Here is a 15381-nt window from a genome sequence, read left to right on the forward strand (position 1 = left end):
TTATGTTTCAGGATCAACTCTTCCTTGCTGAGTGAGTCATTCTTAAACTCCCAGAGCCTTGCTTATATCATTTGTAGCTAGAAGCAACATTTATATTAGGAACACAACAACATTTAGATTAGAAACAAGGTCTCTTGTGCGTAGCCCAGGCTGGCCTAGAACTTAACAAATAGCTAAGGATGGCCTTGAACTTCTTATCTTCCTGCCTCTTCTCCTAGTCCTAGGTTTGTGGGTGTGTACTACTACCCCTCAATCCCCATTTATGCTGTGCTGGAGATTGAACCTAGGTTTCATGCATGCTAACAGGCTCCCTACCCACTAAGCTACAGTTCTTAGAAGCATTTTCCATGGGTTGGGGTTACTACACAGTAGACCCTTACAGTAGGAGTGCGAGCATGGGGAGGGAGTTGGGGTGTGGTGGCAGTAAGGGAGATGAGGAGTGATGTACTGTGTGTGTTTTGTTTTGTTTTTCTTTTTCCCTCTAGCTTTCTCTTTCCTTTTAGAGTAGAAATTTGAAGCTCTGCATAAAATTAGAGTTTAGCTCTGACATCAGGAGAATTCCAAGCATCGTAGCTCTTGATAATGTGCACGGAGTCTCCCTGAGGAATGGTGCTGTCTCTTTTTGTCCTTGACAGCTTTAAACTTGAACCTTTCATTCTAGAAGTCAGGATTTAGGGGATGTTTCCCGCACAGACTCGACTTCTGTCCTTTGCCATTTTTCTTTTAGGCTATAGCCTCTTCACTGCTAGTGGAGATTTTCATCAGCAACCTCTGTAAGGGCAGAAGTCACGCATTGCTTTGACAGGGTTCATGCATTCGCTGGCAGCTTAAGCAGTGGCACAGTGACTCATGAGGGAAGTTCATCACTGGACTGTAACAAGCATATTGTGTGTCACTTGACCTTGAGCTGGCTGTTAATTGTTCTTAGGAAAACATATTGATTATTTTCAAAGATTTATAAGTTGTGGGCTAAGAATGTAGCTCAGTTGGTAGAGTGTTTGCCTAGTGTGCCCAGAGCCCTGGTCCAACCTCAGCACTCTATAAAATTGGGCATGGTGTCAAATACCTGTAATTCCAGCACTTGGGAGCTAGGGGTACAACAAGCAGGTGTTTCATAAAAAAGAGTCTCTTCTAGTGACGCTGATATGATTAAGCTAAGGTTATATACTCATGGTTCCATTATGGAAGCTGTGTTCTGTTTCTTGTGTTCAAGTGCCTGGAGGAAGGGGTGCATGGTGTGTAGTGTGTGTGGAGGCCAAAAGACTGTCCTTCCTTGGGACATCCTCCACCCTGGTGGTGGTGGTGGTGGTTTGTTAAAACAGGGTGTCTCACTGGCTAGCCATTGAACCCTTGGAATCCACCTGTCTCCACCTCCTGCTGCTGAGTTGACAAGCGCAACACCATACCCATCTTTTCAATGGGTTCAGGGAATCAAACGTATATCCTCGTGCTTGTGAGGCAATGTGACACAGGTGCTTTACTTATGTTCTGTTTTCTGGGTTACTGGGCACCTGAAATCAGTTCAAGCCTAACCACACTGACTGCCACATCATGACCACATGTGTTCTGCTGTGCTCTTTTGGATGACTTAAGAAATCTGTTTACCAAATGGATATGCTGGGTAAAAAATATAAGGACTGAGAGGAGAATAGCAAATCAAAGAAATTTTGTAAATAAAAATACAAACATACCAGTATAGCAGGCCAGCACAATTGATATAACTAAACAACAGAATTGATTCTTAGTTTCCTGGCAATCTGTGAAATAGAAAGGCATACTGGAGCCTTATTAAATAGAAATAAGAGCATTGTTTTTAAAAATAGAAAGTGCTGAGCACTGTGGTGTAGTACCGAATTCCAAAGCAAACCTTACACATGAAATTTCATATGCAAGGGTACAAACATAGTGCACAGTGCCCTTGACATTGCCCCTTCCGTGCACAGCTGAAGTTTCTATGCTCAAGAAAAACTAAAACTGTAATATTAACTTTTTTCTTCCAAGGGTAATAAGCAACCTAGGGATGTAACCTGGTGATCAAACTTGATCCACTGTTGGGGTGACCATTCCTGGAGGAATAAAGACTTTAGAACAAGGAAATAAGGGTCATGGGCTGTTCTATGTAACTTCAGCCCCTTGGTGTGACGTTGGGGAGCCATGCTGACACCACAGAACTGTGTGTGGTCAATGGCTAGCGGCCTGTCTTTACCACAGGAATGGTGCTGGAGGAAGAGCAGTGATGGGTTGGCCATGCCTGCTCCAGCCTGTCTGTTGGAGGAGGAACCTCTGCCGTTTGTCAATCCTGCTCTAGCCTACTTGTGTTCAGACATCTGGGCATCTCTGGGCTAGACTAAACCCTCTTTGAGAGCAGTGTAGGATGTTGCACTTTGTGTTGCCTTCTGAGGATGGTGTGCTGATTGTGCTAACTCCTTCAGACAAACCTGGTGCTTCTGTCATCCATCCGTCTGATTTTTGATCCTCTAGTTGGTTTTGTTTATTTGACATTACTTCTCCAATTTTAGTTAATTTCTAGTCTCATTGAGGTTTCCCTTTTTGTTTAGTTTTGTTCTTTAATGAAATACCATGTGTTTGTTTGTTTGTTTGATTATAAAGGGAGTGAAATAAGAATTTGCCAAGTAACATTATACATTGAAAATATGTAGGCTTATCAGATTAACTATGTGTTATATTTGTTTTAACACTTTGTAGCTTAAATTACTTTATACTGCTAGAGAAGTAATTTGTAATATAAAGATTTCAGAGGGCCTTGATGGTGTGCAAGATCTAAAGAGAAATACAAAGTGGGCTAAATGTGTGTATGGGACTATGTGAGATACAACTGTGGCTGCTAATTTACCGCTTGATGCCTGGTGCGCACGGTGAGAAGCAGTTCTGTTTTACACTTGTGTAGCTGTTTTATTCAACTTTGTAGGAGGTTTGTTGTTAGACTAACAGCCCTGAGCCCTGGAGCAGGGCTAAAAATCCCAGAACCAGAGACAAGAGTCTGGTAGGTGACAATCACAGAGTTCTGTTGCTGGGTGAGGCAGAGATCCTCAGAGGTGTGGCTTCCAGCTGCTGAAGATAAAATCCCCAGCAGGAGAGAACTTGCCATTTCTCTTCTGACCTGGGGACATAAAGCCACAAACCAAGACCTAAGGAAACCACCAGGAAAGCACCGGCTCAAAATAAATACATATAAAAGCTGTGAGCTCGCTAAAAATAGAGATGTAAATATTTACTCAGTGAAAGAGCGATTCATCAACTGGACTATAGCTCAACGAGGGAGCACTTGCAAAAGGCCTCAGATTCAACCCACAGCATCACAAGAGGAAAAAGAAAGGCAGGCTGGAGAGATGGCTCAGTAGTTGAGCCCTCTCTGCTCTTACAGAAGACCCGAATTCCCAATGCCCATGTCAGGTGGCTCACAACTTCTTTACTCCTGCTCCAGAGGACTCGATGCCTGGTGTCCTTTTCTGACTTGAGTGGGCACCTCCACTTACATACACCTACACACATGCTTCACATACTTAAATTTAAAATAAATCTCTAAAAAGGAAGAAAAGTAGACATCTGTCTCTACCAGTACCTCTGTGTGATACCAGCCCTTGGGAGTTAGAGGCAGAGGCTCAAGATTGCAAGCTCAAGGCCAGCCTGGGTCATATAGCAAGACCTCCATCTGTTTGTTGTTGGAGACAGGGTTTCTCTGTGTTACCCTGACTGTAACTCCCTCTGTAGACCAGGCTGACCTTGAATTGAAAGATCTACCTGCCTCTGACTCCTGAGTGCTGGGATTAAAAACAGTTTCCTGTGGCTGCTGCTACCACCAACCACCCAGCCAAGACCTCCATCTCAAGAAACAAAACAAAACAAAATTTTACAGTGGGCAGAATAACAGAACGGCATACTGAGCAAGGGTAACGTACTAATGATTTCTGTTGATAATATGTGCCCTTGATATAAATATGGTAACACTGGTACCTGGCCTCTGTGGTCTCCTCCACAGAACCCATATTTCTGACTAGTCATGAGAAGAACTTCAAATTTGAATAGAGCGATATCCTAGGTACACTTGACCAATACTCAAAACTCTCGTAGTGACCTTAGCATCGAGGAAAGTATGAAATGTACAGGCCAAAGAGAGCTGTGAAGACATGTAGTACAGTGTGTTATACTGGGTGGGGGTCTGGAGCTAGGTGAAGACAAAGGAAGCCTGGGCCAGGGTGACAGTGTGTGTTCCCACTGTAAGATAATAATGGGAACTATGCATGGGATATATAGAAATCATTTCAAATTGGTTGGTTGGTTGTTGGTTGTTTTTTTCAAAAGACAAAGTTTTCATGGCCATGAAGCTACTATCTAAAGTATTAATGTCTTTTTTTTTTTAGGATATGTTTGCACTTTGCTTCTCAGGGTAGACTTGGTTTCTGTGTGACTTTGTAGATGTATGAATTCACCATCATCACATGTTTCCTGAGCTAAGTCTAGAGCTGTTAGAAGCATTCCCTGTGTTGAATTAATCAATTTTTTTCCCCTTCCAGACTGGTGTTTGGAATGCTCTACCCGGCATACTATTCATACAAAGCTGTGAAGACGAAAAATGTCAAGGAATATGTAAGTAAAGTTTCAGTGATTCTCATTTGACATGTCAACAGTATACAAACCTTGGTTAACTGCTGGTGTTTTTACTGAGTTAGACTGATGTTCTGGGTCAAAAGATGATGCAAGTGTAGTCATGAAAATAATCATGTTTAAAAGCTAACCTTGAAAACACCTGACAGTAGCACGTCAGCTAGCCTTCTCTGACACTGGGACTAGAGGGAGTACAGTTCCCAAGAGGAGTGATGGGCTGCTCTGACGCCTCTAAGTCACCGTGGACTGAGGTCTGGGTGTCTGCTTGTTTGTCCAGCTTTTGAGTGACAGGTTGTAGTTTTCTAGTCTTGTGACTTTACAGAATGCACAAACTCTTCTTTCTGGGTCTCTTGTCATTTTTGGTGAAACACATGCCTGCCCCATCCCTATTAACAATGGCAGACTTGAAGCAAACTTTATTTATAATGTTTTGCTTTTTGTTTGTTGTGCTCTTCTGCTGTGTGTGCACACGTGTGTATTCACATGCATGGGGTACACCTTAGTGCACATACTATAGAGGGCAGGAGTCGATGTAGGATGGTATTCTTAGGGGCAGGGTCTCTCTGGGAACTTGTAGCTAACTGGTTCAATTATGCTAGGGAGGCAAAGAGCCCAGGAATTCCATCCTAGTCTCCCCCATATGAAGGTTACAAGCACGTGCCACAGTGCCCAGCATTTTAAGTTGTTTGGGGGCTCTGGACTCAGGTCCTCATACTTGGCAGCCAGCACTTCCTCATGAGTCCGGGCGTAGCTATCTATTTTATTGGGGTACATTGCCAGAGAATGGCAACTGTGTGCCTTGAGCAGTTAGTCAAAAGAAATAAGCAGACAGTAGTGAGATAACTCCCACCAATAATAACTGGGTCTGCTTTTTTTTTTTTCCCTGAGTGACACTCAGGAGTCAGAATATTCATTTCAAAATAAGCAATTTGGTTGCATTTAGTACTTCCACAGTGCTGTGCAGACAACAGACACCATCTCCTCCCAGCTCTCTTAATCTGATGAAAACCCAGGCTCATTAGATTGTACTCCTCCCCCAGCCCTTCCTCCCTGGAGACATTCCCGTAAACGGAATCCTGTAAGAAGTGACCTTTTATGTTTGGCTTCTTTCGCCTGCCGTAATGTGTTTCAGGTTCATCGGTGTTTTCACATGTTTCAGTGTTTCATTCCTCTCGGTGGCTGGAACAGTGCTCCATTGTGTTGGTGAACCAAACAATGGGTTGTTTGTCTGCTAGTCCGCTGACAGACATCTGAATTGTTCTGCTTCTGTCTTTTGGCTGTTATGAGTAATGCTGGCACAAACACGCCTGGGTGAGCATCTGTTTAAGTGCCTGTTTGGGGCTCTTGGAGGTGTATAACTGTGGTTCTTTCTAAGGGACCTTGGTTGGCAGGCCTGTCATCCAACTCTTCAAGGATCATAAAGGTCAGAAATCCAGCCTTGATTCTTGACAGTCTATCTTCAGGTATTTGAGGCTGCATAGAGCCACTAGCTGAAACTACAGCAATTAGCCTACTGAGCTTTTATAGTCATTTTTCTCTTTCATACAAGGCCAGTTTTTGTAATGAAGTGTATGTATGCATAGACCCACACACCCCTGTTATAATGGTGAAATACATTTATGAGAGGTAAAGAAGTTACTTGGGTGCTCTCTGGAGTTCTTCAATCCTTTTATGATACAGATCTCTTGGATCTAGGATTGGGAAAGTAGTCTTAATACATGGGAGCATATTAAGTCATACTAATTGAAATTCATTTTATACATGGCTTGAAGGGACATATTTCAGTATATACTGCAATAAATATTTCAAGTGCTGTGGTACAGTGCCGGCGTATGTTAGTTTTTAAAACAACACTTGCTTTTCATTTACAGCATTTCTCAAGCTGCCTGTGGTGAAGAACCTGCTTGGTTATGTTGGTTTTGCATTTTGTGGTGCTGGGAATGAAGCAATTTTGTTTCTCCTAGAAGTCATTTGCCATCACTATTGTAAAAATAAAATGTAAATGAAGACTGGTAAAACAAAGATGCAGAACCCCTCAGAGACATAGGAAGTACACGACCAGTGTTATTATTTGTTTCCATAGACATGAAATACTATGAACTTAGTGCTTTTCGAGAAATGCTGTCAACTTAGTGCTTTTGCCGAATGTAACAGACCACAGCCTTGCACAGTTCCCTAGACAACACTGCTCTACTGTGAGATTCATTACTTGGAATTCTCTTTCCAATGGTAAAAAATATGAATGACCCATAATCTCTAAAATGCCATGAAAATGTGAGTCGTGTAGTATACTGCTGGCCAGAGTTTAATACAGGCAAAACTCCATTTGCAGTGTCTATTCAGTGGGATCTTTTTTCCTACTCTAGTAACTGGAGTTGAAGAGCTGGTGGTATGTCACCTCTAAAGCATTCCAGGGCCAAGAGTAGAAGTGCATGGCTGCAGTCCTAACACTTGGGAATATGAGGCAGGAGACTGAGGACTTGAGGTTACCCTGGGCCGCAGAATGAAGAGACCTGTCTCAAAGAGAAAATAGATAGGTAGGTAGATAGATAGATGCCCTGTCCCAGATAGACTGACAAGTAGACAGACAGACAGACAGACAGAAAGCAGCCTGTCCCAGATATGTATATACATATATATGCAGGCGGGCAGACATGCAAGCAAGCTAAATGAGCAGCAATAAGAATATAAAAGTATTAAGTATAAGGAAATCACCTATGTATGTTCATGGATGCTTAAGAAAAGAAAAATGGTTATTTAGAGGTAGATCTAGTTATTTAAAAAAAGATTAGTCTACTTTCGCTATGCATCACTTTTGCTTTCTTTTGGTTTTTTGCTACTTTTTTTTTTTCTTTTTGAGTCATAGACTCAAGTAACCTAGGCTGGCCCCCAACTCACTATGTAGGCTGGCCCTGACCCTTATCCTCCTGACTCTACATTCCAAGTGCTGGGACCAAAGGCATGTGCCACCACACATAGCGCCACTTGAAGACATAAGTTGATGTGTTTTATTCCCTTACATTCAGATTTTTATTACTGAGTCATTTGAAAATGTAAGGCAATTAATGATAGCATGCTTTCGAGATTTTAATTCTCCCTCGTGTGCTAAAAATAAGTTAACCTGCATAAGAGAACCCATTAACATTCTTACTCAAATTGAAGGACTAAAACATATACAATGTAGTGTGTTTAAATATGTGCTTAGTGTGTTGCTTTAAAAGTTTTTGTTTTGGTGTTTTTTAGCAAGTCAGTCCCCTTCTTTTACAGTTTTGGGAATTGAGTCCAAGGCCTTGCTAATTCTAGGCAAGAGACTTAACCCTTACACAATTGTTTCCAAAGGATAATTCATTACTGACAATTTTTCATTATTTGCTTGTAATTTTTGTTTGTTTTGGTTTTTGAGACATGGTTTCTCTATGTAGCTCTGGCTGTCCTGGAACTCACTTGGTAGACCAGGCTAGCCTCAAACTCAGACATCTGCCTGTCTCTGCACCCCTGAGTGCTGGGATTAAAAGTGTGTGCCACCACTATCAAGCTATTTTCTTATAGTTTTGCTATGATACTATAACAACAATAATAGCAAACAGTTTTTCTAACTATTTTTTGGGAAGTCCACAGTAATGAATAATTGAAGAGAATGTAGGGAAGTAGAGACGGGTTGGATCTGGTTTGATCATTGCTTTGTAATTAACTCTGCTTTGAAAAATACAATGAATGCTAAAATCAAAACCGGACAGGCACTGAACCAGGAGGGAATATATAGTGAGTGCTAAAATCAAAACCAAACAGGCACTGAACCAGGAGACAATATAAGAAGACTGAAGACCTCCCAGTCACCCACTTATCTTAACAGCCAGACTCTAAGAAAGCAAGTTTGAGGTGCTGTGTGTGTTCTTGGAACAATGCACGTACAGTTAATCATTTCCCACAAATTTCAGAATACCTTTGCTTAGTGCCATGCCTAGTTGCTGCTCTTTCCAGTTACCACACTATTCCAGATGTAAAGCCACAAACTATTTGTTCTCAGACACCCCTGCAGTTCCGAAACGTAGAATGTGTCCACCTGGCTGTGTTCCCTCTGGATACTGGTCTGATGGAAGAGCTACATCATTCAGAGCTGGAAGCTGCCCACATTCCTTGGCTTCGGGCTCAATCCCTGTGTCTTTCCAGCCAGCAGCTCAGGGCTGAGATCTTTGGATGCTGCCAGCACTGGGCCTTTGGCCTTCTGCCTGCCTCTTCCTATTTGTAAGGTCCTCTGTGAATGACTGGGCCCACCCCTCGAGGTTGTCCGATACTTAGCCTTAATCCCATCTGCCTCCTCATTTTCTCTTTATCATATAAGCTAACAAACTTACTTTCTCGGGATTAAAACATGGACCTGTTCCTGGGAGAAGAAGCAGGACTCTGCCAACCCCAGCAATGTCCCCACTCGTCCTTACTGCCAGCTCACCCCTGAGGGCCCTCCTTGTAAGGCAGCATTGGTACCACACCAAAACACTTAGGTTACTAATGTTCTGTTCATTCTGTTCCACAATGTTCCCTTTATTTTGTTGTTGTCATTGTTGTTGTCTTTTGAGATGGTCTCTCGGTGTAACTCTGTCTTCCTGGAACTCTGTGTGTACACCCAGCTGGCCTCAAACTCATAGAGATCCACCCACCTCTGCCTCTCAAGTGCTGGGATTAAAGGCGTGCACACCACACCCAGTCACTACAGTTCTCCTGTTAAAAACATGGACTAAGGGGCTGGAGAGGTGGCTCCATGGTTTAGAGCACTTGCTCTTGCAGAGGACCTCAACTCTGCTCCCAACAGCCAGTTGGTTGGTAGCTCACATCCCTAATTCCAGTACCAGGGGATCAGTGCCTTCTTGTGAATGCCCGGAGTAGCAGGCATGCATATGGTGTACATACAGACAGACAGAACATTCACACACATTAAATAATGTAAATAATAAGTCATTTTAATTTTTTAAAGCATAGGTGATATTCTAGCTTCACAGAAACATTGAGGCAGCTCTCAGTGTCAGCCAGTGAATATTCTGGTGATTGGTTGCACTTTTGTGGCCACAACGATTTGGCTATTTTAAAACAAGGGCGTTGAGGCAGGACCCCTGAGCTTCCAAATCACCTGTGAACTGAAAGGTTAAAGGAATTAAATAAAGAGCCAGGAGACGGTGGTGTATGCCTTTATCCCGGCACTCAGGAGGCAAAAGCAGGCAGATCTCTTTGAGTCCAGGGCCAGTCTGGTCTACAAACCAAGATCCAGGACAGCTAGAGCTACACAGAGAAACCGTCTCAAAAACAACAGGAAAAAATTAAAACTGAAAGTTCTGTAAAATTTTTTAAAAGTCTTAACAGCCCTTTCAGTATTTCCTCATAGGGTTGTGGGGGAGATTGATAACAGCGTTTCTTATGTTCACCTGAATTTTACCAAACATAGCTATCTCTCCTGCTTAAACTGGGAGACCTGTCCAATTCCCTTTGTTTTTTGGGTGGAAGTTTCTTGGTGATGATCACCTTATTTACATTTCTCTGTTACAATCGCAACACCTCTTTATGTTGCCTGGTGCTGAATCCCTTAATGTCTGTCTCCAGCTGGAATAAGCACCACAGGGAAGGGTCCATTTACTTTAATTGAGCTATTCTGTACCTAGCTGGTATACAGTAAATTAGTCAGAACTTTTGAATAAATGAACTTGTGTGACAGAAAAGCTGTCTTCTCGGTGCCTGCAAAATGCTAAATTGTGCTTACAAGAACTTGTGTGTTCCTAGGTGGACCCAGGTCTGGTTCCTCAGCTTGAATTCTGCTGGGTTAGGGCATGTGCAAGCCCCTTCTCAGCACTTATCTCCAGACCCAGTGTCTTTGTGATATTTAGTCCTGACATAAAGTCTGCCGGCGTCTACTTCAAAAGCTTTTTCTAAAAGCAAACATTTTGGGCTCATTTACTTCTTCCCACCCTGACTACTACCATTCCTCCCAAAGCCTGCAAATGGCAGGTTGCACCTGATAAAACAGATGCCGTGTGCAAATCAAAACAAATGGAGAGCACAGTGTATTTTGGCAGCGTTCCTTTCTTCCTCTGCCTATTTTTAAAGCAGAGCTTTCCTGGGATATAATTTCCTGTATGGTGTGGCTGATATGGCCTACTTAGACACTCGCAGTCTTGCAGTAATTGAAATGCAAGCTTACCGGAGATTTAGTACAGTTTTTGCAAAGTTTTCCAGGCTCATACATCTCAAGACTTGAAAATAAGAGTGTTTACTTCCAAATCGTGTGTAATTGCTGTAGCTTTTCTAGGAAACCAGGGTTCTTATTCTTAGAATGTTGGAGAGAACAGCAATGAAAAGACTGGCTGAACAGCCCTTGAGAGACTTTCTGTGGACAGGAACAAAGGAAGACGACTCTCAAGTTGCGTGGGGTTTTTGATAGTGACCTCATTTTTTTTTAGGTGATAGAAATGATCAGAAAGACGGAGGGCCGGCGCTACAGTTCTTGTAGCTCGGTGATGGCCAAAGTTGCCTGGTAGCTCTAGGGTGGAGATTAAAGGGGGAGACACACTCTAGGGTTCTCTTCACTCATGTTCCCAGCGCTCTGCCTGGTAAAGCTGACCTACTCAAGTGTGCCAGGTGCCTTGTGAGGCAAACTCGGATGTTCCTGTGAGGGAAAGGATGTACAGCAGTGGTAGAATGTTCCCTGAATGGGCCAAGCTCTGGATTTGATCCTAATCTTCAAAATAACATTATATTTCTCATTTGGTTCAAAGATGGGAGTATTGAAAGTATCGAAAGCTTAAAGACCAGCCTAGTGATTAGAGTGGACTTTTCTTTTTTTTTTTTTTTTTAAGAGAAAATTAGTTTTGTCAGCCGTGCTTATCTGTTTGCATTCTGATGTACACTTTTGGCATTCTCCTAGAATGTTGTCCAGGCTGACATCTCTCATCCTCCTGCTTGAGTTTCCTGAGTAGGAAGAACAATAGGCATGTGCCACCAGGCGCAGTCCAGTCTACTTTTAGTTGTTACCTTTAGTCAACTGGAAGTGACCAGAAGGTTCCACATTGGATAGGCCCTCACTGCCAAGCCTCACAACCTGGGACTCCCACTGTGGAGGGAGAGCACCAGTGCCCACCAGTTCTCCTCAGCCTTCCACACGCCCACTGTGGCATGTGGAGACACACACACACACACACACACACACACACACACACACACACACACACACACACGAGTAAATGATTCCTTTCTTTTTTTAAAAAGGCTTTTCACAGGGATGGGAATTAAATGTGTGTACTCTAACATCCCAGATTTTCAAATTGGCTTGGTGATCAGGGTGTTGCCGTTGAATCAGTCTGTGACGACAGGAGTTCTCAGCCTGTTGGTGTCAACCCTTTCACGGGGGTCGCATAACAGGTGTCCTGCATATCAGATATTAACATCATGATTCATAACAGTACCAAAATTACAGTTATGAAGTAGCCGTGAAAATAATTTTATGGTGGGGGAGGGTCACCCATAGCATGAAGAACTGTATTAAACATCAGGAAGGTGGAGAACCGCCGCTGTATAGTATCAGATAACACACATCATTAGGATTCACTTATAAGTATCACTTGTTAGAAAATGGGTCTAAAGTAAAACACACTTTTTCTAGCCCTTGAAAATTATTTTAAAATTTAGTATTAGCTGCTTAAATGAATATCTTTAGAGCCGGGCGGTGGTGGCGCACGCCTTTAATCCCAGCACTCGGGAGGCAGAGGCAGGCGGATCTCTGTGAGTTCGAGGCCGGGCTGGACCGATAGCCTCCAAAACAATACAGAGAAACCCTGTCTTGTAAAAACCAAAAAAAAAAAATTAATATCTTTAGTTATTAAGTCTAGTTTTGGGGGGGTTGGTTTTTTTTTTTTTTTTTTGGTTTGCTTTTTGATAGTCTCATTGTATAGTCCTGGAGCTCATTATGTAGATCAGGCTGGCCTCGAAACTCATAGAGGGAGGCATGCCTGCCTTTGCCTCCCAAATGCTAGGACTAAAGGTGTCCTAGCATTTTTTATTTGTTTACTGTTGCAGTGCTAGAGCTCAAACCCGTGGTCTCACACATGCTAGACAAACACGCTGCCACTGAGCTATACCCCAGTCCATGAACTACGATTTTGTTTTATTTTGTTGGTTTTTCTAGACAGGGTTTCTCTGTGTAGCCTTGGCTGTGCCGGAACTCATTCTGTAGACCAGACTGGCCTCGAACTCAAAGATCCTCCTGCCTCTGCTGCCTGAGTACTGGGATTAAAGGCGTGTGACACTACCACCCTGCTGTATGAACTAAGATTTCATAAATAAATCAGTGTCAGCAAACTTGGGACAACACAATATCCTTCAGTGAATTAAATTTATTTAAATTAGGTGACAGTTATTCTTTGCAAACCTGATTTTTGATATGTCGGATTTATTTGTGTATAGTACATATCAATATGTATATTGATTTGTATATATGAATATATATAGCTGTGTGTGTGTGTGTGTGTGTGTAGCTTCTCTGTTAATGTCACTGATACTGTCATAATCAAGAGCCTTATATTCATGACCACTGCTAAGTGTGAAGAAGATTCTGTAACTGGAGCTGGAGAGTTGGCGCTGAGGTTAAGAACACTTAACTACTCTTGCAGAGGACCCAAGATAGTTTCTCCTACAGTTTTAGGACGCCAATTAATGAAACTCTTGGCCTCTGTGAAGTCAGTTGAGCTTTCCCACGCTCCTAGAGCTGCAGCCTGTCCTAGCTCCCAAAGAAAATGCTTGGGAAACCTCGACAGATCAGTCCTGCAGTCACACTACACCTAGACACTGGGCCAGATTTCCACTAATAGGCAGGCAGGGCATTACCAACTGTAGTGTCAGTGGAAATGGACTTTAAAGCAGAGGCAGAAACAGTCGTTTCCATTAAAGGAAATGTTGCTAAGAAGTTGGAGAGAGGCCTAGCCACCTCCACCCTAATCCCTAGTGATGGGATACTTTAAAACACAAAAGCTCTAACAACCAAAAAACTTCTGTCTCCACCCTCACTTCAGGAAGAAATATATTCAAAGGCAGCCAGTGTTCTGCCTGCCCGATCTCTGTTCTGAAACTATAACCTCCCCACCAGAAGACAGTGGATCAGACTCAGAGAGGGAGGGAGGGAGGGAGGGAGGGAGGGAGGGAGGGAGGGAGGGAGGGAGGGAGGGAGGGAGGGAGGGAGGGGAAGGGAAGGGAAGGGAAGGGAAGGGAAGGGAAGGGAAGGGAAGGGAAGGGAAGGGAAGGGAAGGGAAGGGAAGGGAAGGGAAGAGGGAGAAAGAGCAAGTGTGGAGTGGACCAATTAAAAAGAAGAAATGATAATAAACATCACAGGTTTTTTTTTCCAGAATGATAGTTTTCAAGCATCACTTTTAAAAAAGGAATGAAATGTCGACTAACAAAGTAAAACATACCAGGAATTAAAAGGCGTGCCTCGAGGTACACACCTGTAATCCCAGCCCTCACTCAGGAGGCCAGAGCAGGAGGATCGGAAATTTGAGGAAGGCCTGGCCTCCATGGCAAGCTTCTATCTGTAAATAGATGAACAAACAGAAGACCCTGTAAGAGAAGCAGGATGTTGTTAAACAGTCAAACAAAGGCATAAAACCCAGGGAATTAATATTTCTAAGAATTGTTGACTTGCATAAGCTTAATAAAACAAACCGCAGACCCTGGGTATGATGGAACGTGCCTGAGTCATCAATGGGAGACTGAAGTAGGAGATTCATGAGTTCTAGACCAGCTTCAGCTACATAGTTAGACCTTATCTCAAAACAACAACAAAAACACTTGCAAGAGGGAAGATGGGGAAAAGATTAGGAGAGATTTGAGAAGCAAGAAATTTAAGTGCTAAACTTGGAAAACACTCAACTACTTAAAATTTTTATTACAGAAATGCTTTATTCCTAAAAAACCGAGATAAATGAGGGTAGGAGGGGTGGCGCAGGAGTTAAGAGCACTTGCTGATCTGACAGAGGACCCAGGTTTGGTTCCTGTCACCCTTGCGGCAGCTCACAACGACCTGTAACTCCAGTTCCAGGGGATCTGAGGACCTGACCATCCTCTGTGGGCACTGTAGTATGGGGGGAACACACATATGCCAGGAAAATACATAAACCCATAAAATGAAAATAAATCTTTTTTTATTTTTTAATGAGATAGTTCCTGATTGTATCATATGTACCTGGCTTTTGTTCTTTTCAGCTGAAGATCACATTATTTATGCAGTGAAATCTTTTTTCTTCACAAATACCAGAAACTGTCATTTGAATGCTAAGATATTGGCTTCCTTCTGTAGTTTTAGACACATCAATTCTGTAGCTATGGCTGCAGTTAATCAGATTGCCAGCCAGATTGCCCTGATATTGTACAAGGTCTTTTAAAAACACAGAAGCCAGAGCTGTCCCTGAAGATGTCCACTAAGAGCAGTCAGGTCTTTCCAAAACCTGGTACATACAGCTTGAAGGACACACAAGAAGCATCATGGGAATGGAAATGTCAGGAGAGGAAATCCTTTGGAACAGTTGTTCAGAAATCTCAAACATACCAAAATATGTTTTCCCTGAAATCATGTCCTACTTTTGGCAGTCAGAATGATTAAGTAAAAACAAAGAAATCGCTTTAAAAACAGGAACAAATAAACAAAACCCACCACATATCCCGGCTCTTCAGGTAAAGAGGGAAAAGCTACTCAAAAGTCACAGATAAGGACTGAGTTGAGAA

The 15381-nt window shown here is 42.7% G+C and overlaps 1 protein-coding gene across 2 annotated transcripts in view; it reads left to right on the forward strand.

Annotated features, from left to right (window-relative positions):
- Positions 1-15381, forward strand: part of Reep3 (receptor accessory protein 3) — a 71066-nt gene that overhangs the window by 19013 nt on the left and 36672 nt on the right. For both annotated transcript variants that reach the window (XM_040732199.1, XM_040732197.1), the window contains exon 2: positions 4536-4608. In XM_040732199.1, the coding sequence (XP_040588133.1) occupies positions 4536-4608 (73 nt within the window). The remainder of the gene's footprint in view (positions 1-4535; positions 4609-15381) is intronic.

The sequence above is a fragment of the Mesocricetus auratus genome, unplaced genomic scaffold (genome assembly GCF_017639785.1).
Source record: "Mesocricetus auratus isolate SY011 unplaced genomic scaffold, BCM_Maur_2.0 Super-Scaffold_100027, whole genome shotgun sequence".
Taxonomy (NCBI): Eukaryota; Metazoa; Chordata; class Mammalia; order Rodentia; family Cricetidae; genus Mesocricetus; species Mesocricetus auratus.